At 44.5% G+C, this 23,776-nt stretch overlaps 2 protein-coding genes across 2 annotated transcripts in view; one reads left to right on the top strand and one right to left on the bottom strand.

Annotated features, from left to right (window-relative positions):
• LOC135474970 (serine/threonine-protein kinase PRP4 homolog) overlaps window positions 1-8,601 on the top strand; it is a 39,066-nt gene extending 30,465 nt beyond the window's left edge. The window contains exon 17 of the mRNA XM_064754678.1: window positions 8,143-8,601. The gene's annotated coding sequence lies outside the window, so the exon portion shown is untranslated. The remainder of the gene's footprint in view (window positions 1-8,142) is intronic.
• Window positions 8,602-9,948: 1,347 nt separating this feature from the next.
• Window positions 9,949-14,739, bottom strand: LOC135474969 (insulin-like growth factor-binding protein complex acid labile subunit). Its single transcript, XM_064754677.1, has one exon. The coding sequence runs from the start codon at window positions 14,671-14,673 to the stop codon at window positions 12,043-12,045; it is 2,631 nt and encodes an 876-aa protein (XP_064610747.1). The 5' UTR covers window positions 14,674-14,739; the 3' UTR covers window positions 9,949-12,042.
• Between the last annotated feature and the right edge of the window lie 9,037 nt (window positions 14,740-23,776).

Below are 23,776 nucleotides of genomic sequence, written 5' to 3'. Positions count from 1 at the left end.
AGGAGAACCTCCTCACACATAGAGCTCTCTCACTTATAGGCACAGCCAGGAGAACCCCCTTACACATAGAGCTCCCTCACACACAGCTCTCATTCATAGGCACACAGGAGAACCCCCTCACACAGCTTTCACTCATAGGCACACACGAGAATCCCTCACACACAGCTCTTATTCATAGGCACACACAGGAACCCCCTCACACATAAGGATCCCTCACACACAGCTCTCATTCATAGGCACGTATGAGAACCCCCTCACACACAGCTCTGATTCATAGGCACACACGAGAACCCTCTTACATATAAAGCTCTCTCACACATAGAGCTCCCTCACCACAGCTCTCATTCATAGCACACACAGGAATCCCCTCACACGAGAACTGTCTCACACACAGCACTCGTTCATAGGCACACACGAGAACCCCCTCACACCTAGAGCTCCCTCACACACAGCTCTTATTCATAGGCACACACGAGAACCCCCTCACACCTAGAGCTCCTCACACACAACTCTTATTCATAGGCACGTATGAGAATCCCCTCACACATAGGGCTCCCTCACACACAGCTCTTATTCATAGGCACACACGGGAACCCCCTCACACAGAGCTCCCTCACACACAGCTCTCATTCATAGGCACGTATGAGAACACCCTTACACATAGAGCTTTCTCACACACAGCTCTCGCTCATAGCACACAGGAGAACCCCCTCACACAGAAGGCTCCCTCACACACAGCTCTCATTCATAGGCACACAAGAGAACCCCCTTACATATAGAGCTCCCTCACACAGCTCTCATTCATGGGCACACACGGGAACCCCCTCACACATAGAGCTGTCTCACACACAGCTCTCGCTTGTAGGCACACAGGAGAACCCCCTCACACATAAGGCTCCCTCACACACAGCTCTCATTCATAGGCAAACAAGAGAACCCCCACCTCCCCCCCCCCCCCCCCACACACATAGAGCTCCCTCACACACAGCTCTCATTCATAAGCACACGGGAGCCCCTCACACAGAGCTCTCTCACACACAGCTCTCACTTATAGGCACACAGGAGAACCCCCTCACACATAAGGCTCCCTCACACACAGCTCTTATTCATAGGCACACACGAGAACCCCCTCACACAGAGCTCCCTATCACACATAGGCACACATGAGAACCCAATCACACAAGGCTCCCCATCACACATAGGCACACACTGGAACCCCCTCACACAGAGCTCCCCATCACAAATAGGCACACACGAGAACCCCCTCACACATAGAGCTCCCTCACACACAGCTCTCATTCATAGACACACACGAGAACCCCTGAGCACATAAAGCTCTTTCACACACAGCTCTCACTTATAGGCACACAGGAGAACACCCTCACACATAGAGTTCCCTTACCACACAACTCTCATGCATAGGCACACACGAGAACCCCCTCACACATAGAGCTCCCTCACGCACAGCTCTCATTCATAGGCACACACGGGAACCCCCTCACACATAGAGCTCCCTCACACACAGCTCGTATTTATAGGCACACATAGAGCTCCCTCACCACACAACTCTCATTCATAGGCACGTATTAGAACCCCCTCACGCATAAAGCTCCCTCACACACAGCTCTCACTTAAAGGCACACAACAGAACCCCCTCATACATAGAGCTCCCTCACACAGCTCTCACTTTTAGGCACACAGGAGAACACCCTCACACATAGAGCTCTCTCACACACAGCTTGTATTCATAGGCACACAGGAGAACCCCCTTACACATAGAGCTCCCTTACACACAGCTCTCGCTCGTAGGCACACAGAAGAACCCCCTCACACATGGAGCTCCCTCACACAGTTCTCACTCATAGGCACACACGTGAACCCCCCACACATAGAGCTCCCTCACACACAGCTCTTATTCATAGGCACATATGAGAACCCCCTCACACATAGAGCTCCCTCGCACACAGCTCTTATTCATAAGCACACACGGGAACCCCCTCACACATAAGGCTCCCTCACACAGCTCTCATTCATGGGCACACACGGAACCCCCTCACACATAAGGCTCCCTCACACATAGCTCTCTTTCATAGGTACGTGTGAGAACCCCCTCACACACAGCTCTGATTCATAGGCACACAAGAGAACCCTCTTACATGTATAGCTCTCACACACAACTCTCATTCATAGGCACACACGGGAACCCCCTCACACATAGAGCTTTCTCATGCACAGCTCTTGCTCATAGGCACACAGGAGAACCCCCCCCCCCCCCCCCCCACACACACACCACCACACACACAGAGCTCCCTCACATACAGCTCTTATTCATAGGCACACACGGGAACCCCCTCACACATTGAGCTCCCTCACACACAGCTCCTATTTGTGAGAACCCCCTCACACATAGAGCTTTCTCACGCACAGCTCTCGCTCATAGGCACACAGGAGAACCCCCTCACACATACAGCTCCCTCACACACAGCTCTCATTCATAGGCACACACGGGAACCCCCTTACACATAGAGCTCCCTCACACACAGCTCTCGCTCGTAGGCACACAGGAGAACCCCCTCACACATGGAGCTCCCTCACACAGTTCTCACTCATTGGCACACAAGAGAACCCTCTTACATGTATAGCTCTCACACACAACTCTCATTCATAGGCACACACGGGAACCCCCTCACACATAGAGCTTTCTCATGCACAGCTCTCGCTCATAGGCACACAGGAGAACCCCCCCCCCCCACCACCACACACACAGAGCTCCCTCACATACAGCTCTTATTCATAGGCACACACGGGAACCCCCTCACACATTGAGCTCCCTCACACACAGCTCCTATTTGTGAGAACCCCCTCACACATAGAGCTTTCTCACGCACAGCTCTCGCTCATAGGCACACAGGAGAACCCCCTCACACATACAGCTCCCTCACACACAGCTCTCATTCATAGGCACACACGGGAACCCCCTTACACATAGAGCTCCCTCACACACAGCTCTCGCTCGTAGGCACACAGGAGAACCCCCTCACACATGGAGCTCCCTCACACAGTTCTCACTCATTGGCACACACGTGAACCCCCCACACATAGAGCTCCCTCACACACAGCTCTTATTCATAGGCACATATGAGAACCCCCTCACACATAGAGCTCCCTAGCACACAGCTCGTATTCATAGGCACACACGGGAACCCCCTCACACATAAGGCTCCCTCACACAGCTCTCATTCATGGGCACACACGAGAACCCCCTTACACATAGAGTTCCCTTAAACATAACTCTCATTCATAGGCACACACGAGAACCCCCTTACACATAGTTCCCTTAAACACAACTCTCATTCATAGGCACACACGAGAACCCCCTTACACACAGAGCTCCCTCAAACACAACTCTCATTCATAGGCACACACGGGAACCCCCTCACACATAAGGCTCCCTCACACTTAGCTCTCTTTCATGGGCACGTGTGAGAACCCCCTCACACACAGCTCTGATTCATAGGCACACAAGAGAACCCTCTTACATATATAGCTCTCTCACACACAACTCTCATTCATAGGCACACACGGGAACCCCCTCACACATAGAGCTTTCTCATGCACAGCTCTCGCTCATAGGCACACAGGAGAACCCCCCCCCCCCCCCCCACCACACACACATAGAGCTCCCTCACATACAGCTCTTATTCATAGGCACACACGGGAACCCCCTCACACACAGCTCTTATTCGTGAGAACCCCCTCACACATAGAGCTCCCTCACCACAGCTCTCATTCATAGGTACACACGGAAATCCCCTCCCACATAGAGCTGTCTCGCACACAGCACTCATTCATAGGCACACAGGAGAACCCCCTCACACATAAGGCTCCATCACACACAGCTCTCATTCATAGGCACACAAGAGAACCCCCTTACACATAGAGCTCCCTCACACAGCTCTCATTCATGGGCACACACGGGAACCCCCTCACACATAGAGCTGTCTCACACACAGCTCTCGATGGTAGGCACACAGGAGAACCCCCTCACACATAAGGCTCCCTCACACACAGCTCTTATTCATAGGCACACACGGGAATCCCCTCACACATAGAGCTCTCTCATTCATGGGCACACACAGGAACCCCCTGACACATAGAGATGTCTCACACACAGCTCTCATTCATAGGCACACAGGAGAACCCCCACCTCCCACCCCCCACACACACACACATAGAGCTCCCTCACACACAGCTCTCATTTATAAGCACACACGGGAGCCCCTCACACAGAGCTCTCTCTCACACAGCTCTCACTTATAGTCACACAGGAGAACCCCCTCACACATAAGGCTCCCTCACACACAGCTCTTATTCATAGGCAGACACGAGAACCCCCTCACACCTAGAGCTCCCTCACACACAGCTCTTATTCATAGGCAGACACGAGAACCCCCTCACACATAGAGCTCCCTCACACACAGCTCTCATTCATAGGCATGTATGAGAACCCCCTCACACATATAGCTTCCTAACACACAGCTCTTATTCATAGGCACACACAAGAACCCCCTTACACATAGAGCTCCCTCACTTACACCTCTCATTCATAGGCACACACAAAAAAACCATCACACATAGAGCTCCCTTACCACACAACTCTCATTCATAGGCACACACGGGAACTCCCTCACACATAGAGCTCCCTCACACACAGCTCTCATTCATAGGCACGTATGAGAACCCCCTCACACATATAGCTCCCTCACCACACAGCTCTCATTCATAGGCACACATGGGAACTCCCTCATACATAGGGCTCCCTCACACACAGCTCTTACTCCAAGGCACACACAAGAACCCCCTTACACATAGAGCTCTCTCACACACAGAGCTCTCTCACACACAGCTCTCACTCATAGGCACACACAAGAACCCCCCCACACATATAGCTCCCTCACACACAGCTGTCATTCATAGGCAGACACGAGAACCCTCTCACACAGCTCTTACTTATAGGCACACACAAAAAAACCATTACACATAGAGCTCCCTCACACACAGCTCTTATTCATAGGCACACATGGGAACTCCCTCACACAGAGCTCTCTCACACATAGCTCTCATTCATAGGCACATATGAGAACCCCCCTTACACATAGAGCTCCCTCACCACATCGCTCTCATTTATAGGCACACATGGGAACCCCCTCACACATAGAGCTCCCTGACACACAGCTCTCATTCATAGGCACATATGAGAACCCCCTCACATATAGAGTTCCCTCACCACACAGCTCTCATTCATAGGCACACACGGGAATCCCCTCACACATAGAGCTTTCTCACACACAGCTCTCGCTCGTAGGCACACAGGAGAACCCCGACACATAAGGCTCCCTCACACACAGCTCTAATTCAATGGCACACAGGAGAACCCCCTTACACATAAGGCTCCCTCACACAGCTCTCATTCATGGGCACACACGGGAACCCCCTCACACATAGAGCTCTCTCACACACAGCTCTTATTCATAGGCACACACGAGAACCCCCTCACACATAGAGTTCCCTTACCACACAACTCTCATGCATAGGCACACACAAGAACCCCCTTACACATATAGCTCCCTCACACACAACTCTCATTCATAGACACACAGGAGAACCCTCTGACACACAAGGCTCCCTCACACACAGCTCTCATTCATAGGCACACAGGAAAACCCCCCTCACACATAAGGCTCCCTCACACACAGCTCTCATTCGTAGGCACACAGGAGAATCCCCTTATACATAGAGCTTCCTCACACAGTTCTCATTCATGGGCACACGCGGGAACCCCCTCACACATAGAACTCTCACACACAGCTCTCATTCATAGGCACACAGGAGAACCCCCCCCTGCCCCCCGCCCCCTCCCACACACATAGAGCTCCCTCACACACAACTCTCATTCATAGGCACACACGGGAATCCCCTCACACATAGAGCTCCCTCACACACAGCTCTCATTCATAGGCACGTATGAGAACCCCCCTCACACATAGAGCTCCCTCACACACAGCTCTTATTCATAGGCACACACGGGAACCCCCTCACACAGAGCTTTCTCACACACAGCTCTCGCTCATAGGCACGCAGGAGAACCCCCTCACACATAAGGGTCCCTTACACACAACTCTCATTCATAGGCACACAGGAGAACCCCCTCACACATAAGGCTCCCTCACACACAGCTCTCATTCATAGGCACACACGGGAACCCCCTCCCACATAGATCTCCCTCACCACACTCTGCCAGCAACCTGCTGATGGTTGTGGGTTTCCCCCGGGCTGTGCCCGGTTTCCACCCACCATAATGCTGGCCGCAGTCGTATAAGTGAAATATTCTTGAGTACGGCGTAAAATACCAATCAAAAAAAAAAAAAAAATCCCTCACCACACAGCTCTCATTCATAGGCACACACGGGAACCCCCTCACACATAGAGCTCCCTCACACACAGCTATCACTCATAGGCACACACGAGAGCCCCCTCACACATAGGGTCCCTCACACACAGCTCTCGCACATAGGCACACACAAGAACCCCCTTACACATAGAGCTCCGTCCCACACAGCTCTCACTCATAGGCACACACAAGAGCCCCCTTCCACACAGCTCTCACTCATGGGCACACACAAGAGCCCTCTCACACATAGGGCTCCCTCCCACACAGCTCTCACTCTTAGGCACACAGGAGAACCCCCTCACACACAGCTCTCACTTAGTGGCACACACGAGAACCCCCTCACACAGAGGGCTCCCTCACACACAGCCCTCACTCACAGGCACACATCACTTTACTGGTTTGTTTATCTCGACCCATATCGGATGTTAGGGCAGGCTAGAACATAAGTGAAAGTTTGCCTTAACAATAAACTTTCAGCAGTTTTAGTTTCCATCTCAAAAATTTGGGTGTTATATTTAGGGTTCCCCTTAGTTGCAGTCAGTGAAGATGCTTCTAGTTTGGTGAAGGATTTCAAGACCTTGAAAGTTCTTCACAAACAGTTCATTTTGGGAAGCTGACCTGGGGCTAAAGCCGTATTGTGGTGATCAACTGATCTGAGGCTAAGGCAGTATTGTAGTGATGAACTGACCTGGGGTTAAAGCAGTATTGTGGTGATAAACTGACCTGGGGCTAGGGCAGTAATGCAGTGATGAACTGACCTGGGGGCTAAGGCGGTATTATAGTGATCAACTGACCTGGGGCTAAAGGAGTGTTGTAGTGATCAACTGACCTGAGGCTAGGGCAGTAATGCAGTGATGAACTGACCTGTGGTTAAGGCGGTATTGTAGCGATCAACTGACCTGGGGATAAAGCAGTATTTTAGTGATTCAACATGTTTTCATTGTGCAAAAGTAGCCCTTGCAACCTGAAAGTTGCACATTACAGGTTTTTGTGCAATGAAGTAAATACAGTAGGTTTCACAATGTGGTCTAGTCTTGCATGTAGACACAACATTGCCCATCATTGTATTCTCACTTCAGTTCCTATAAACACTCAGATTTCCATGCACACACTTCATTCTCATGCACACACTTCATTCTCATGCACACACTTTATTCTTGTGCACACACTTCAATTCTTACCCACACTTCAGTTCTCACACAAGCACTTACATTTACTGTGGAATTTCAGCCCATACACTTCTCACCCAGAATGTTCAGTTGCCAGTCTATGAGTGCCGTTTCCTTTCTATGTATACATATGCAAGTTCGGACTTTGGGCGTGCTTGAAAAAGAGCGGTTTCTCAGCCTTTTCTCAGCCAAATCTTACTGAGGTGTAATATCTTTCACAGATAAATGTCCTCAATATTTCTAAAAGTCACTGACTTTGTTCAGGCAAGAAATTACAGCATCATAGAAACCTAAGAATAGTTTGCATTGCTTCACTGGCATGTGAGAAGTGTGCCGTAATTTCATCATCTTTAGAAGTTTGATGGAAAGGCAATGAGTTATCTGCCGACAGTATGCATTTAGGCTTACAGCACTATGTCAGCATGATCTTCAGCGCCTCAGACTGCTTATTTTTTGTTTTTCTTATTTTTGAAGTAATATACATACCTTTAAATAAATGATTGTTTTCTTTGTCTTTTTCAGGTAAGAGGTCCAGTTAATCTGTCCCCATATTGCTTTGTGCCCATATTACTTTGTGCACATATTTGTGCCTTTCGTCATCGTAGTTTTCCCATGATAAAGATTGACTGCGGCTTTCTTTCTTCTGGTAAACACATGAAGTTCTCATTTATTTTGCAGTGGATAGGTTTTGTCAAGAGAGACTCACTAAATGTTGAGTCCAGTGGAAACTCAAAATTTCATGTGCTTTTGTTACCATGTATGGGATCAGTAAATAGGTGTTGATTTTATATAGCTGTGTTGTTTTTGATTTTTATAAGCTCTGTCTCCAGATTAATTTTTTGCATATAAACTGGTAGCTTAGATAGTTAAAGCACAGGCTGGCTGCAACCATCAGGCACTCCACCAGAAAGGGATTTGTGTGATACCTGGCCAAGTTTGGCACTTTACTTTCGGCGCTCCAGTTTCGCCGTCATACAAATGAACAATACAAGAGCACGACGTTTAACACCAATTAAATAATATAAATGCTGCCACATTCGTGCAGGGCGATTCTCTAGCTCACGAGGAGAGGACTATACATGTAATCCAGCTATTTGTCAACATTCATGTGTACATACGTATGTGTAACCGGGTGTATGTGTATAACCAGGGTACATGTGTATAACCAGGGTACATGTGTATAATCCAGTACATGTGCATAACCAAGGTACATGTGTATAACCTGGGTACATGTGTATAACCAGAGTACATGTGTGGAACCTGGATACATGTGTATAACCGGGGTACATGTGTAGAACCTGGATACATGTGTATAACCGGGATACATGTGTATAACCGGGGTACATGTGTATAACCAGAGTACATGTGTAGAACCTGGATACATGTGTAGAACCGGGGTACATGTGTATAACCAGGGTACATGTGTATAACCAGGGTACATGTGTATAACCAGGTACATGTGTAGAACCGGGATACATGTGTATAACCGGGGTACATGTGTATAACCAGAGTACATGTGTAGAACCGGGGTACATGTGTATAACCAGGGTACATGTGTATAACCGGGATACATGTGTATAACCGGGGTACATGTGTATAACCAGAGTACATGTGTATAACCAGGGTGCATGTGTATAACCGGGGTACATGTGTATAACCGGGGTACATGTGTATAACCAGGGTACATGTGTATAACCGGGGTACATGTGTATAACCGGGGTACAAGTGTATCACTGGGGTACATGTGTATAACCGGGGTACATGTGTATAACCGGGGTACATGTGTATAACCGGGGTACATGTGTATCACTGGGGTACATGTGCATAACCGGGGTACAAGTGTATCACTGGGGTACATGTGTATAACCGGGGTACATGTGTATAACCGGGGTACATGTGTATCACTGGGGTACATGTGCATAACCGGGGTACATGTGTATCACTGGGGTACATGTGTAGAACCGGGGTACATGTGTATCACTGGGGTACATGTGTATAACCGGGGTACAAGTGTATCACTGGGGTACATGTGTATAACCAGGGTACATGTGTATAACAGGGGTACAAGTGTATCACTGGGGTACATGTGTATAACCGGGGTACATGTGTATAACTGGGGTACATGTGTATAATCAAAGTACATGTATATCGCTTAGGCATGTGTGTATCACCGGGGTACATTTATATCACTGGATACATGTATATCAGTGGGCCACATGTATATCACCGGATACATGTATATCACTGGGGCACGTACAAAACCGGAGTACATGTATATCATGGAGGTGCATGTGTTTAACCAGGGTACATGTGCAAAATCGGGGTACTTTATTTATTAATGACTTTGTACAGTGAATACCCTATGGAGGCTACATGAACATGGTAGATAAGATTCATGGTGTGTAAAATAGGATTTTATTAGCAAGACGATGTACATTAACAAATACTAAAGCACTTAAATACATTTTGTGTGAATGATGTGTAGAATTCGTAGCAGTTCCATGCACAATGTCCATGTGAGAAGCCATAGGTCTAACCTGTTACTGTTACAATATAATCTGTTATATTAGTCCAGGTCTAGCAGCAAATGCAACCCCTTTAAAATAAACAATAGCACTTAAACAAAGACGCGAAAGGAGACAAATTCCCCAAATTATAAAAAAACAAAACCCTCAATGTACAAAACAAAAGGAAAAAAAACAACAGACGATGACCACACAAATCTACATCCAAACATTTTACGCAATTCTATGGGCTCATTTAATAGTACTTACATATATGTACATGTGGCAGTTCAAATCGTTGAACTGTGCGTGGGAAGGTCTGGCAACAACCTGCAGATGGTGGTGAGTTTCCCCCGGACCCGGTTTCCGCCCACCATCATGCTGGCCGCCGTCGTATAAGTAAAATATTCTAGGGTACGGCGTAAAACACCAATCAAATAAATAAATCAATCAATCAATCAAATCGTTGAAAGCCGCCAGATAGGCCTATAGCAGTTTGAACACGTATGGCTAATGCTGACATTCCACAATACTTTATCAGCATTAGTATAAAGAGTATTCACGTACACGTATATACAAAAGTTATAAAAATAGCCAAATGTACCCTTTCCAAACCAGATGAGAAATCACCACCCTGTTGCTCGGGTCAATTGCCAACCTGCTCATAGTGAAATGATACAAGAGCTTGCCTGGTCTGTGGTTGAAGTTATGTAACAGGTACAGCCGATGAAATAGGCCAAGCTAAAATATTCGTGGCTGAGCATTAGCGCAGTGTATGCTGTTAAATGCATAGGGTATCCTTTTCCGTCTAATGCTAGTATTTGATGTTTTGTCTTACGAATTATACCGAGGATATATGACAGTAGAGAGCCAAACGAACATGCAGCGACGACGTAGTGATAGTTGGCAGATGGTCACAAGATTCCGTTGTCTTGGTTTTTTTTTTCGAAATCTACTCCCCGTTTACACATTATTAAAAGAAGTTGTTGAACAGTTTACTCTTCTTTATTTGTAGTTGAGTTTTAAAACCTCCTTTAAAGAAACACACAGCGACAAATGCAGCAGCGAACTGTGAATACCAGCCCATGTGTAAATCCTTTTATGTAGCTCGCAGTTCGGCCCACCCTCACTCTCGACCATCTGCCGACCCTTCTGCACATTGACCCATGCTGGGCTTTCCAGTGGAACCTATAATCTTCTATGTGTAAAGTCATATTTACCCCTGCCTGTTCATCTTTAGCTTATTTGTCAATAACAAAGTCTAGTCTATCCCATTTAACAGGGTCAGCCACGGAGTAGAGGGCGGTATATATCATATTGTCTGACAAAACAAGTAACACACTCACTTTACATAACTCGACTCTTGAGATTCTGTATAAAAAAACATAAATAGACGGAATAGTACGCATGCTTTTGTGATAATGGTAAATAAAATGTAACCCACAATATAAAATCTCATTTATACAACCTTGCTAAAGTGTCAACGAGATTTCCAAAAATGAAATTCTCAATAAAAATAATGTTAAAAATATCTTTTAAGCATGCTGTGGAACTTTCAAATGTTTTGGAAACGGATGACGTAAATGCACGAAGGTGGGAAAAGGCATAAAGGTAGGAAGTTGCAAAGAGACAAAGTGCACATCCAGAGGCACATCTGGGAGTGGGGGGGTGGGTTGGTGACTGAGGAGAGGCGATGTCTGGCGAAACGTCTATCGCACAGGAGGTTTGAGCAGGTCTATGGCCTTTTTTTTTTTTTTTTGGAACAACGCTGAACTCCGCCTACTGCGCCTACCTTGAATCCGCCACTGAAAAAGTATGACAAGCAATGGATCAGGAATGATTCCTGATAATTCTCGATTTGTCCTTTTCCTTGACCTTGATCGTAAAACTCTTGATTAATTAGTTTGAGCATTCGACGTTAGATCTCGAGGAAATTTGGTTGTCTTCGCTCCCCTAGTCTCTGGCTCAGCTGTGTCTCGAAGTCCTGCTGCCCGTCTTCATCATCGTCTGGCCACTCCAGGTATTCTCGCTTCTGTATCATGGGGTGCACCACTTTGGGAATGTCCTTTATGCGCAGTCTACCTTTCTTAATGATCAGCAGTTCCTCGGCGTCTTGTTCAATGTTGACGATGTGGAAGGCGTGCCTCATCTCGAAGTCAGATTTGCTGTCTCTTAGGTAACTACGGCTAAGCACCACCAGGATTTTCCGGCTGTTTCTCATGCAGGTGTCAATATTTCCAACGCTGGCTTCTCCAGGTATGAAATCTCTTTCGTCCACGCAAAGTTTGTAATTCCCTTGAAACTCGATCCCGTGAACTGGTACTCTGCCGTTGTCGAATTTGGGCAGGAGATAATCCAGAACCCATCTTTTGTCGGCCTCTGTGTAGGACACATACGCGTCAAACTCGTGGTTATCACCCGGGATCTGTTGGTATCCTTGTCTTTTCATTAACCTCTGTACTGCCACACGCGCCTTGTGTGCACGTAGCTTGATGAACCACCGGTACCGGTAAGCGACGACCAGAACGAAGAAAGTGACCAATACGCCGGCTCCCAACCCACCTGATATGTAGTAAGGTGTCTTATTGGTGCAGTCGATGAGAGTTCTATTAAAACGGAGGAGAGGTTTTCCTTGCCAGCTGGGAGGAGAGTTACACTTGTAGCTGTTGACCATGGGAAGTCCTACGTGTGTCCTGTTGAGCCAGTCTCTGAACCACCGCGTGTCACAGTCGCACGAGAACGGATTCCCTGTGAGGTTCAGATTCTTCAGTTTCTTCAGATCTTTTAAAGAAGTTTCATTGAGCAGCGATATTAAGTTGTTGCTCACATCAAGGGTCTCTAACTTCTTGGTGATGCTAAATGTGTTCTCTTTCCATTGGGAGATCTTGTTATCTTGAAGTTTAATACTCAGTACCGAAGCCAGCGTACGGAATATGCTTTCTGGTAATTGTCCAATGTCGTTGCTGGCAAGGAAGAGTTCTTGAAGCTTTGGAAGTGCTCTGAACAGCTGTCCGGAACTGTCCGACTCAATTACAGATCCGAGATAGTTGTTTTCCAGGTGAAGGTATAACAGTTCTGTCATACCTGTGAAGAGATTCAACGGAATTGATTTGCAGAAGTTGTCCGCCAGGTTAAGGTACGTCAGTGAAGACATCACAGAAAATACTTCACTTTCGTTAGGAATTTGTTGCAAATTGTTCCTGTTTAATTCCAAAGATATCAGCTTTTGTAAAGGCTTGAAAACAAGTCCAGGCAGAGTGGCGATTTTATTTCCCGTTAAATACAATTTCTTCAGATTCGAAAGTCCTACAAAACTCTGAGTCTCCAATCTTACGATGGTGTTATAGCCAAGATGCAATTCGGTTAGGGACTTCAGTCCTTCAAAATCACTTTTGTGAAGCGTCACAATGTTATTCCTGTCTAAGTAAAGCTTTTGGAGACTTTGGGGTAGGTTTTTTGGAACCTTGCTGAGAAGATTATCCTGCAGCTGAAGTTGGTTGAGAACGTTCAAGCCGCTAAACGCCTGATCTGATACTGTCTGTATTTTGCAGGTCCTAAGGTCCAACGTCATCAGACGCCCGAGGTACTGAAAATTACCGTCGTCAAGATGGCCAATGTTATTATGATTTAAATTCAAATTTCTCAACATCACGTTTCCAAATGCTTTGAATATGGCAGCTGGTAGATCTCCGCTCAGAGCTACTCCGGACATATCGAGAGATGCCAGCGTGTTGCTTCTGATCCCAGCGAAGCCTTGTATGAGCGCCTCTGTATTCAGAGGGTTGAAGCCTATCTTCAGAGACTGCAACTCAGTCAGAGGTACGAATGACTCCGTCGAAATGTGAGAGATGTCATTTCTCGCCAAATCCAAACGCTTTACTCGTGAATTCTCGAGCGCAAGGAAAGACAGACTAGTAAGGTTTGTGATGTGGTTTGAAGTCAGCGTAATGTCATAAAGGGTTTTCAGATCTTTCGCCTCTTCTGGAAATGTCACACTTACTAGTTGGTTTCCTTGTAGCACTAATTGTTGCAGATTCGGCACGTAGCCCAGATCAAACAGCCCGTGAACTTTGTTTGCCCCAAGGTTCAAAAACTGCAAATTGCTAAGACCCTCGAAGGCTTCTGTGTCAATGTCCGTGATCATGTTTGTGGTCAGAAATAGTTTCGTCAAAGACACTGCCCCAGTAAAGGCATTTTCGGGAAGTGACGAAATTTCATTGGATTTCAGATCCAGATAAACCAAGCTCTTCAGCCCTTTGAAGCTTAAAGATGGAATGGTGGACAGCTTGTTGTGGTCCAAGAAAAGTTTTACTACCTTAGTGGGAATGCCGGGTGGAAGTTCTGTCAACCCTTTTCCCGCGCAGTTCACAGAGGTCAAGGTCTTGCTGCAAAAACATTGTCGAGGGCAGTTTTCAGTTAGGTTGCGTGGTGGAATAATCTCTTTCCTCTTAGCTGCCCAAGCCAATCCATAGAAAAGCAGCAAAACGAACACTTTCACAGACATTCTGAAAAGAAGGAGCATGTCATTAGATTTTTGTTTATTTCTCATTTTAGTACCATCGGGCTCTGATGCAGTAATGCAGTAATGATCATGAATAAGCGTTTTTTCACACAATACCCCTGGACCAATCAAGGAATCAAATACTGTAGCGTCCACCTTGGTTATATTTCACTGGGAGTATAAGCCCTTTTCTCCTTACAGGAAATAGTCACTGTATTCCCCAACTGATATTACATGTATTTATATAATGATTGATTGATTGATTTATTTATTCATTTAATTATTTACGTTTAACGCCGCTCTGTTTTCGGCTAAATACTGGTTAACGCTGTAACGGCGAATAATTGGTCAGATATATGATGGCAGTGAGATTAATGGGCTAAGCCCTGACCGTGACCTTCTCAGGGTGAAAGTCCTGACCGTCTCAATGCGAAGGCCCTGACCGTCTCAGGGTGAAGGCCCTGACCGTCTCAATGCGAAGGCCCTGGCCGTCCCAGGGTGATGGCCCTGACCGTCTCAAGCGAAAGCCCTGACCGTCTCAGCAAGTCAGCGTTTTGATCGTTTAAGCCAGCGGCTCCACACTATATTTATGATAAACATTCAGATATATTAAGTTATTCGGTTTGAATAGTCTTGTATATAGATGTAGGGTGGAAGATCTAATCAGACAGAATATAACAGCTTATGGATATGCCACACCTAGTCACGGATACAACCAGGAGAAAAGTCTTAGCATCTATATATGGCATTATGACGTGAAGGATATCTCATGGAAAAGTATGTTTTTCTACTTTTTTCTGCGCAGGATAGCCCCCGAAAGAACCCCCATTCTGCACCCTTCCTCTCCCTCCTCCCTCCCACCTTTTATTGCACTAGGTCAGCGTCACGAAGTGTAGCATTTCACTGCATTTCAATGCGCTCAGTATACCATTAGGCCCATCTCTACACTCGGGCTATTTATGTCATGCCCTAATTTTATTTATGTAATGCCCCAATGAAATTCGACATCAACCTTTTCATACCGGCACATGAAACGAACAAAGAGGAATGAGGTCTATCTATTTGAGCTCTATCTGTTTGATTTATGAACATATAGATATATACCTATACTTATATTAGATAGGTGTGGGAACTTTCAGGACAACCAAAGTATATTCTCATTACCGTTAAGAATTTATTGATTGAATTACTTTACTGCATTTACTGCATGGGCAATGTTTTACGCACTGTGCTCAAGAATTTTCACTTATAAGACGACGGTCTGCTTAATGGGACCAGGAATACGGAGTGTCTTGTGTAAATCGTATACGCATCATCACCATTAGGCCTGTACCTCAGTGACCTTGGCGCTCTTCAAAATATCATTCACGTACACCGACGGTATAGATCAGCGTATGCGCTGTGAGAATCGTCTGTGAGCGGGAACAAGCATGTGGATGGAGAAGCTATGGGGAATAGGAGACATATTGACATAGATATCACAAGTGGTTATCAGATTCCCAAAACAGCAATTTGTAATCAAGCAATTAAGCGAGATTGTCTCCCCAAGAAGTACAAACATGTTCCGTAACCCCAAGGTTAGCTCGCTCCCGTTGGGAGTCCGGAGGTTTGTCAGGAACACACCTAACGGTCGTCACGTAGGTAAACTGTACTTGATAACTTATAAAAAAAAGTAAGTATATCATCTTCTCAAATTGTCGGAAATTACTTGTTTTCCACCTCACAAAGAAATTATTTTCTAATCTCATCAAAAGGACTGATGCCAGTTATAGAGGCCAAACAGGATTATCAGCTATAGTTTTAATTTGATGAAGATTTTGTATGTTTGTTAGTGCTCCATACATCTGTCTGTAAACGTTGAAATAGGGCATATGTATATCACAATAATAACAATAATAAAACCATACGCTTATTGGCACTACTTAAAACTCATGTAGGCCTGCAGCTACTGTGCAAGGTTTAAAATATTATTCTGTAATCTGTGTGGTGTAAGCTCCACTCCGTAAACATACCTGTTATTTGACGCCCAGACGAAATCTTGTTCTCCCACCGACACTGACGATCAGTCATTAACAACAGGGTGTGCTGTGCAACTGCGCTGCATCCAGGCCGGCACGATGCTGTAGCTGACAACCGCGGCTATTCCTGAATTTAGCACCAGCGTGTGCTCTTTCGGCTTTAGCCAGGCAGCCCCAATATATTCTCCTATCTGGGTTTTTCCGTGAAAATTTCCGCCTGGTCCGTGACTCACGGACAGAATACTTAGTACTATTAAGCCTGGAAAATTAAAAATAACTGGCAAAGATTCATATGAATCTATGGCCGATTGCTCACATTCCAGAGGAAAGTGTTGTGCTGTTGTAGAGGTCACGGTTTTTTTTTCGCGCTTAGCATGTTACGACACATGCTGACTTTACTTTCGTTTTCGCTGCATCTGCACTGTGTAGGCTGACAGTATGTAGTGTAAGGTGTTAGCCAGCATCTTTACCTCAATGCTCAATGCGGGGTAGATCAGACAGTATCGTCTTCAATAGGAATGATGCGTTGTCGTGTAGGAAAGAAAAATAAAATTGGCCGGTGACGTAAATTTTGCCATTAATTTTATGTCTTTGTGTGCATACAGACCTCAGCTTTCACATCACAAGCTATTGACAGTGTAGGCTATACAGGGGATGATGTATGACTAACAATAATATCGATTGGTTTACCAAAGACACTCTGGTTTCATCCATGTGCCCGTGATACTGACTGCCGCCACACATAGGAGTGAAATAGGTGTGTTGTTGAGTAAACCAATGTAAATAAATAAATAAATAAATAAATAAATTGAAACAAGCAATCAGGCAGGGTTCTCTCCTCAGACAGCGATGTTAGTGACAATCAGGCAGGATTCTCTCCTCAGACAGCGATGTTAGTGACAATCAGACAGGGTTCTCTCCCCAGACAGCAATGTTAGTGACAATCAGGCAGGGTTCTCTCCCCAGACAGCAATGTTAGTGACAATCAGGCAGGGTTCTCTCCTCAGACTGCGATGTTAGTGACAATCAGGCAGGATTCTCTCCTCAGACAACGATGTTAGTGACAATCAGACAGGGTTCTCTCCCCAGACAGCGATGTTAGTGACAATCAGACAGGCTTCTCTCCTCAGACAGCAATGTTAGTGACAATCAGGCAGGGTCCTCTCCTTGATTGAAGCAGGGTGATATATAAGCGCTATCAACTTCTAGGTTGGTGGACATTTAAGTTTAGTCTATAGTGGTAGAAGCGTGGACTGGTCATTCAGTCATCGCTGGTTCAAAGCCCTTCCGGTAAGCCCCGTCATACTGCGTAAGTATGAAATGCCCCAATTTTCAGTGTCTTGAGTATGTGGCACAAACCCATATGATTTGCCCGGGGCAATCATTATCAGTAGCCCGCATTGATCTACCCGAGCAAATCATTATCAGTAGCTTTTCTAGGCCAGGAATTTGATCATGTTTATATCTTACTCATGAGAGGTGTTTGGTTGGGATCGCTGACCTACAAGCTTATTTTATATACCACTCTAACACAATTCAATACACAGTTCTAACTACATAGTGACTCCTTTTCATTAAATAATTGTTTCTGAACTGGTTCTTCGGATTTCCAATTCTCAGCGTGTATTTGTCTTTTGGTTAGTCGTATCTCAGCGTGTATTTTTCTTTGGGCCAGTCATATCTCAGCGTCTATTTATCTTTTGGTGAATGATATGTCAAAGTCCATTTATGCTTGTGTGAGTCTTGTCTCAGGGTCTGTTTATCTTTTGGTTAGTCGTATCTCAGCGTCTATTTATCTTTTGGTGAGTCATATCTCAAAGTCTATTTATCTTTGTGCGAGTCTTGTCTTAGGGCCTGTTTATCTTTTGGTGGGTCGGTATCTCAGCGTCTTTTTTTATTTTTTGGCCAGTCATATCTCAACGTCTAATTGTCTTTTGGCAAGTCATATCTCGGAGTCTATATATCTTTTGGCGAGTCGTATCTCAGCGTTCATTTATCTTTGGCCAGTCGCACACAAATGCAATATAGGCGCTTTATAAAGCAATGGGGTTAGACCACAGTATTCGCATGTGTAACTGAAAAACACCATGGCATCAGTTTGCCGTCGACATGAATAAAGCGTGGAACTTCACAGACTTTACTTTCGTGTACACTCATAAAAGTAATCTGTTAATTTTAATAGCAAGATTGATGTGGGAGTTATGCTAGGATGTGGTATGTTGTTAAAACATAACACTGCGTCATACTGGACAGGCTTTCCAGTTACTTTAATACAACTTCAAAGTTGAATTAATAGAATGCGTGCGCTATATTTATTACTAAAATCTGCTGCAATAACAGAATAGCAGATTCAATTTTAAGACTACCTTAACTTAACACTCAGCTGGTATATCTTAATCACGGATTCATGGCAAAATGAGACAAGAACATGAACGGTTACATGGGTATATTTTCACATCTCTATGACAACTTTATATGGGATGAGGAAAGCACAGTGGCGGGTTACGTCAGATATCTGATTAACCTCCTGTCCACATTAAATAATGTGTCAGATTGAACAGGAAATATTTTGGCTGAGCGATGTAGAATGTGTTATTGAATAATATTGTTCTGTTGGAATATAGCACACATATCATTTAGTTCAACATAAATATCGTTTTAGACGAAGAGGATATTTTGTTGGATATGACACACATGTTGTAGTAAGACATAACATTCTAGCATCACAATGACTACTGGATTTATGTGAAAATTAACAGAATAATTTTTAGTGCAATAGCTTCGCCGGAACAGAAAGAATTGGATTCTATCCGGCGATCTCATTCCGGTTTGCAATATAGGTAGCGTAATATTACCAGCAGGGGTGTCCTGTCTAGTCTATTTATTTATTTGCTTTGGGTTTTACGCCGTTCTCAAGAATATTTCACTTATACGATGCCGACGAGCATTATGGTTGAACAAAACCGGGCATAGCCAGATAAAAACCCACGACCATCCGCAGGTTGCTGGCAGACCTTCTCACGTACGGCCTGTCCTGTCTAGTGTCTTTGTCAGGGTGACCAAAGGCGACCAACCCAGCAATCAGAAAATTGCGCTTCCAGCATATTAAATCAGATAAATCATCATGATTTAGTCACACCCCAAACAGTTTAGTCACACCTTAAACAGTTTAGTCACATCCCAAACAGTTTAGTCACACCCCAAACAGTTTAGTCACACCCCAAACAATTTAGTCACACCCCAAAAAGTTTAGTCACACCCCAAAGAGTTTAGTCACATCCCAAACAGTTTAGTCACACCCCAAACAGTTTAGTCACATCCCAAACAGTTTAGTCATATTCCATGTGGTTTAGTCACACCCAAAACAGTTTAGTCACATCCCAAAAAGTTTAGTCACACCCAAAACAGTTTAGTCACAACCCAAACAGTTTAGTCACACCCCAAACAGTTTAGTCATATCCCAAACAGTTTAGTCACACCACAAACAGTTTAGTCACACCACAAACAGTTTAGTCACACCCCAAACAGTTTAGTCACACCCCAAAGAGTTGAGTCACAATCCACGCAGTTTAGTCACATCCCAAACAGTTTAGTCACATCCCAAACAGTTTAGTCACACCCCAAACAGCTTAGTCACACCCCAAACAGTTTAGTCACATCCCAAACAGTTTAGTCATATTCCATGTGGTTTAGTCACACCCAAAACAGTTTAGTCACATCCCAAAAAGTTTAGTCACACCCAAAACAGTTTAGTCACAACCCAAAAAGTTTAGTCACACCCCAAACAGTTTAGTCATATCCCAAACAGTTTAGTCACACCACAAACAGTTTAATCACACCCCAAACAGTTTAGTCACACCCCAAACAGTTTAGTCACACCCCAAAGAGTTGAATCACAATCCAAGCAGTTTAGTCACACCCCAAACAGTTTAGTCACACCATAAACAGTTTAGTGCCACGCCAAACAGTTTAGTCACACCCCAAAGAGTTTAGTCACAATCCATGCAGTTTAGTCACATCCAAACAGTTTAGTCACATCCCAAAAAGTTTAGTCATACTCCAAAGAGTTTAGTCATATTCCATACAGCTTAGTCATATCACAAACAGTTTAGTCATATCCCAAACAGATTAGTCACACCCCAAACAGTTTAGTCACACCCCAAACAGTTTAGTCATATCCAATACAGTTTAGTCATACTCCAAAGAGTTTAGTCATATCCCATACAGTTTAGTCACACCACAAACAGTTTAGTCATATCCCAAACAGTTTAGTCACACCCCAAACAGTTTAGTCACACCACAAACAGTTTAGTCATATCCCAAACAGTTTAGTCACATCTCATACAGTTTAGTCACACCCCAAACAGTTTAGTCATATCCGAAACAGTTTAGTCATATCCCATACAGCTTAGTAACATGTCATACAGCTTAGTCACATCCAATACAGTTTAGTCACACCCCAAAGGGTTTAGTCACACCCCAAACAGTTTAGTCATATCCCAAACAGTTTAGTCACATCCAAACAGTTTAGTCATATGCCACACAGTTTAGTCACATCCCATACAGCTTAGTAACACCCCAAACAGTTTAGTCACATTCCAAACAGTTTAGTCACACCCCAAAGAGTTTAGTCACACCCAAAACAGTTTAGTCACACCCCAAACAGTTAAGTCACATTCCAAACAGTTTAGTCACACCACAAACAGTTTATTTATACCCCAAACAGTTTAGTCACACCACAAACAGTTTAGTCACACCCCAAACAGTATAGTCACACCCCAAACAGTTTAGTCACACCCCAAATAGTTTAGTCATATGCCATACAGCTTAGTCACATCCAAAACAGTTTAGTCACACCCCAAACGGTTTAGTCACACCCCAAACAGTTTAGTCATATCCCAAACAGTTTAGTCACACCCCAAAAAGTTTCGTCACAGCTCATACAGTTTAGTCACACCCCAAACAGTTTAGTCATATCCCATACAGTTTAGTCACATCTCATACAGCTTAGTAACATCTCATACAGCTTAGTAACATCCCAAACAGTTTAGTCACACCCCAAACAGTTTAGTCACACCCCAAACAGTTTAGTCATATGTCATACAGTTTAGTCATATCCCAAACAGTTTAGTCACATCCCAAACAGTTTAGTCACACCCCAAACAGTTTAGTCATATGCCATACAGTTTAGTCACATCCCATACAGCTTAGTAACACCCCAAACAGTTTAGTCACATCCCATACAGTTTAGTCACACCCCAAACAGTTTAGTCACAACCCAAACAGTTTAGTCATATCCCAAACAGTTTAGTCACACCACAAACAGTTTAGTCACACCCCAAACAGTTTAGTCATATCCGAAACAGTTTAGTCATATCCCATACAGCTTAGTAACATGTCATACAGCTTACTCACATCCAATACAGTTTAGTCACACCCCAAAGGGTTTAGTCACACCCCAAACAGTTTAGTCATATCCCAAACAGTTTAGTCACATCCAAACAGTTTAGTCATATGCCACACAGTTTAGTCACATCCCATACAGCTTAGTAACACCCCAAACAGTTTAGTCACATTCCAAACAGTTTAGTCACACCCCAAAGAGTTTAGTCACACCCAAAACAGTTTAGTCACACCCCAAACAGTTAAGTCACATTCCAAACAGTTTAGTCACACCACAAACAGTTTATTTATACCCCAAACAGTTTAGTCACACCACAAACAGTTTAGTCACACCCCAAACAGTATAGTCACACCCCAAACAGTTTAGTCACACCCCAAAGAGTTTAGTCACACCCAAAACAGTTTAGTCACACCCCAAACAGTTAAGTCACATTCCAAACAGTTTAGTCACACCACAAACAGTTTATTTATACCCCAAACAGTTTAGTCACACCACAAACAGTTTAGTCACACCCCAAACAGTATAGTCACACCCCAAACAGTTTAGTCACACCCCAAATAGTTTAGTCATATGCCATACAGCTTAGTCACATCCAAAACAGTTTAGTCACACCCCAAACGGTTTAGTCACACCCCAAACAGTTTAGTCATATCCCAAACAGTTTAGTCACACCCCAAAAAGTTTCGTCACAGCTCATACAGTTTAGTCACACCCCAAACAGTTTAGTCATATCCCATACAGTTTAGTCACATCTCATACAGCTTAGTAACATCTCATACAGCTTAGTAACATCCCAAACAGTTTAGTCACACCCCAAACAGTTTAGTCACACCACAAACAGTTTAGTCATATGTCATACAGTTTAGTCATATCCCAAACAGTTTAGTCACATCCCAAACAGTTTAGTCACACCCCAAACAGTTTAGTCATATGCCATACAGTTTAGTCACATCCCATACAGCTTAGTAACACCCCAAACAGTTTAGTCACATCCCATACAGTTTAGTCACACCCCAAACAGTTTAGTCACAACCCAAACAGTTTAGTCATATCCCAAACAGTTTAGTCACACCACAAACAGTTTAGTCACACCCCAAACAGTTTAATCACACCCAAGAGTTGAGTCACATTCCACGCAGTTTAGTCACATTCCAAACAGTTTAGTCACACCACAAACAGTTTAGTCACACGCCAAACAGTTTAGTCACATTCCAAACAGTTTAGTCACACCCCAAACAGCTTAGTCACACCCCAAACAGTTTAGTCACACCCCAAACAGTTTAGTCCCATCCCAAACAGTTTAGTCATATCCCATACAGCTTAGTAACATCTCATACAGTTTAGTTACATCCCAAACAGATTAGTCATATCCCATACAGTTTAGTCATATCCCATACAGTTTAGTTATATCCCTAACAGTTTTGCCATATCACATGCAGTTTAGTCACATCCAATACAGTTTAGTCACACCCCAAACAATTTAGTCACACCCCAAACAGTTTGGTCATATCCTATACAGCTTAGTCACATCCAATACAGTTTAGTCACATCCAATACAGTTTAGTCACATCCCAAACAGTTTAGTCATATCCCATACAGCTTAGTAACATCTCATACAGCTTAGTAACATCTCATACAGTTTAGTCACATCCAATACAGTTTAGTCACATCCCATTCAGTTTATTCACATCCCATACAGTTTAATCACATCCCATACAGTTTAGTCACA

The sequence above is a fragment of the Liolophura sinensis genome, chromosome 9 (assembly GCF_032854445.1).
Source record: "Liolophura sinensis isolate JHLJ2023 chromosome 9, CUHK_Ljap_v2, whole genome shotgun sequence".
Classification (NCBI taxonomy): domain Eukaryota; kingdom Metazoa; phylum Mollusca; class Polyplacophora; order Chitonida; family Chitonidae; genus Liolophura; species Liolophura sinensis.
Note: the sequence above shows the minus strand (reverse complement) of the source record. Positions and strands in the feature narration are given on the sequence as shown.

Coding starts and splice junctions, on each gene's coding strand:
- LOC135474969 (XM_064754677.1), bottom strand. CDS start 14,673: ATGAGAAATAAACAAAAATCTAATGACATGCTCCTTCTTTTCAGAATG.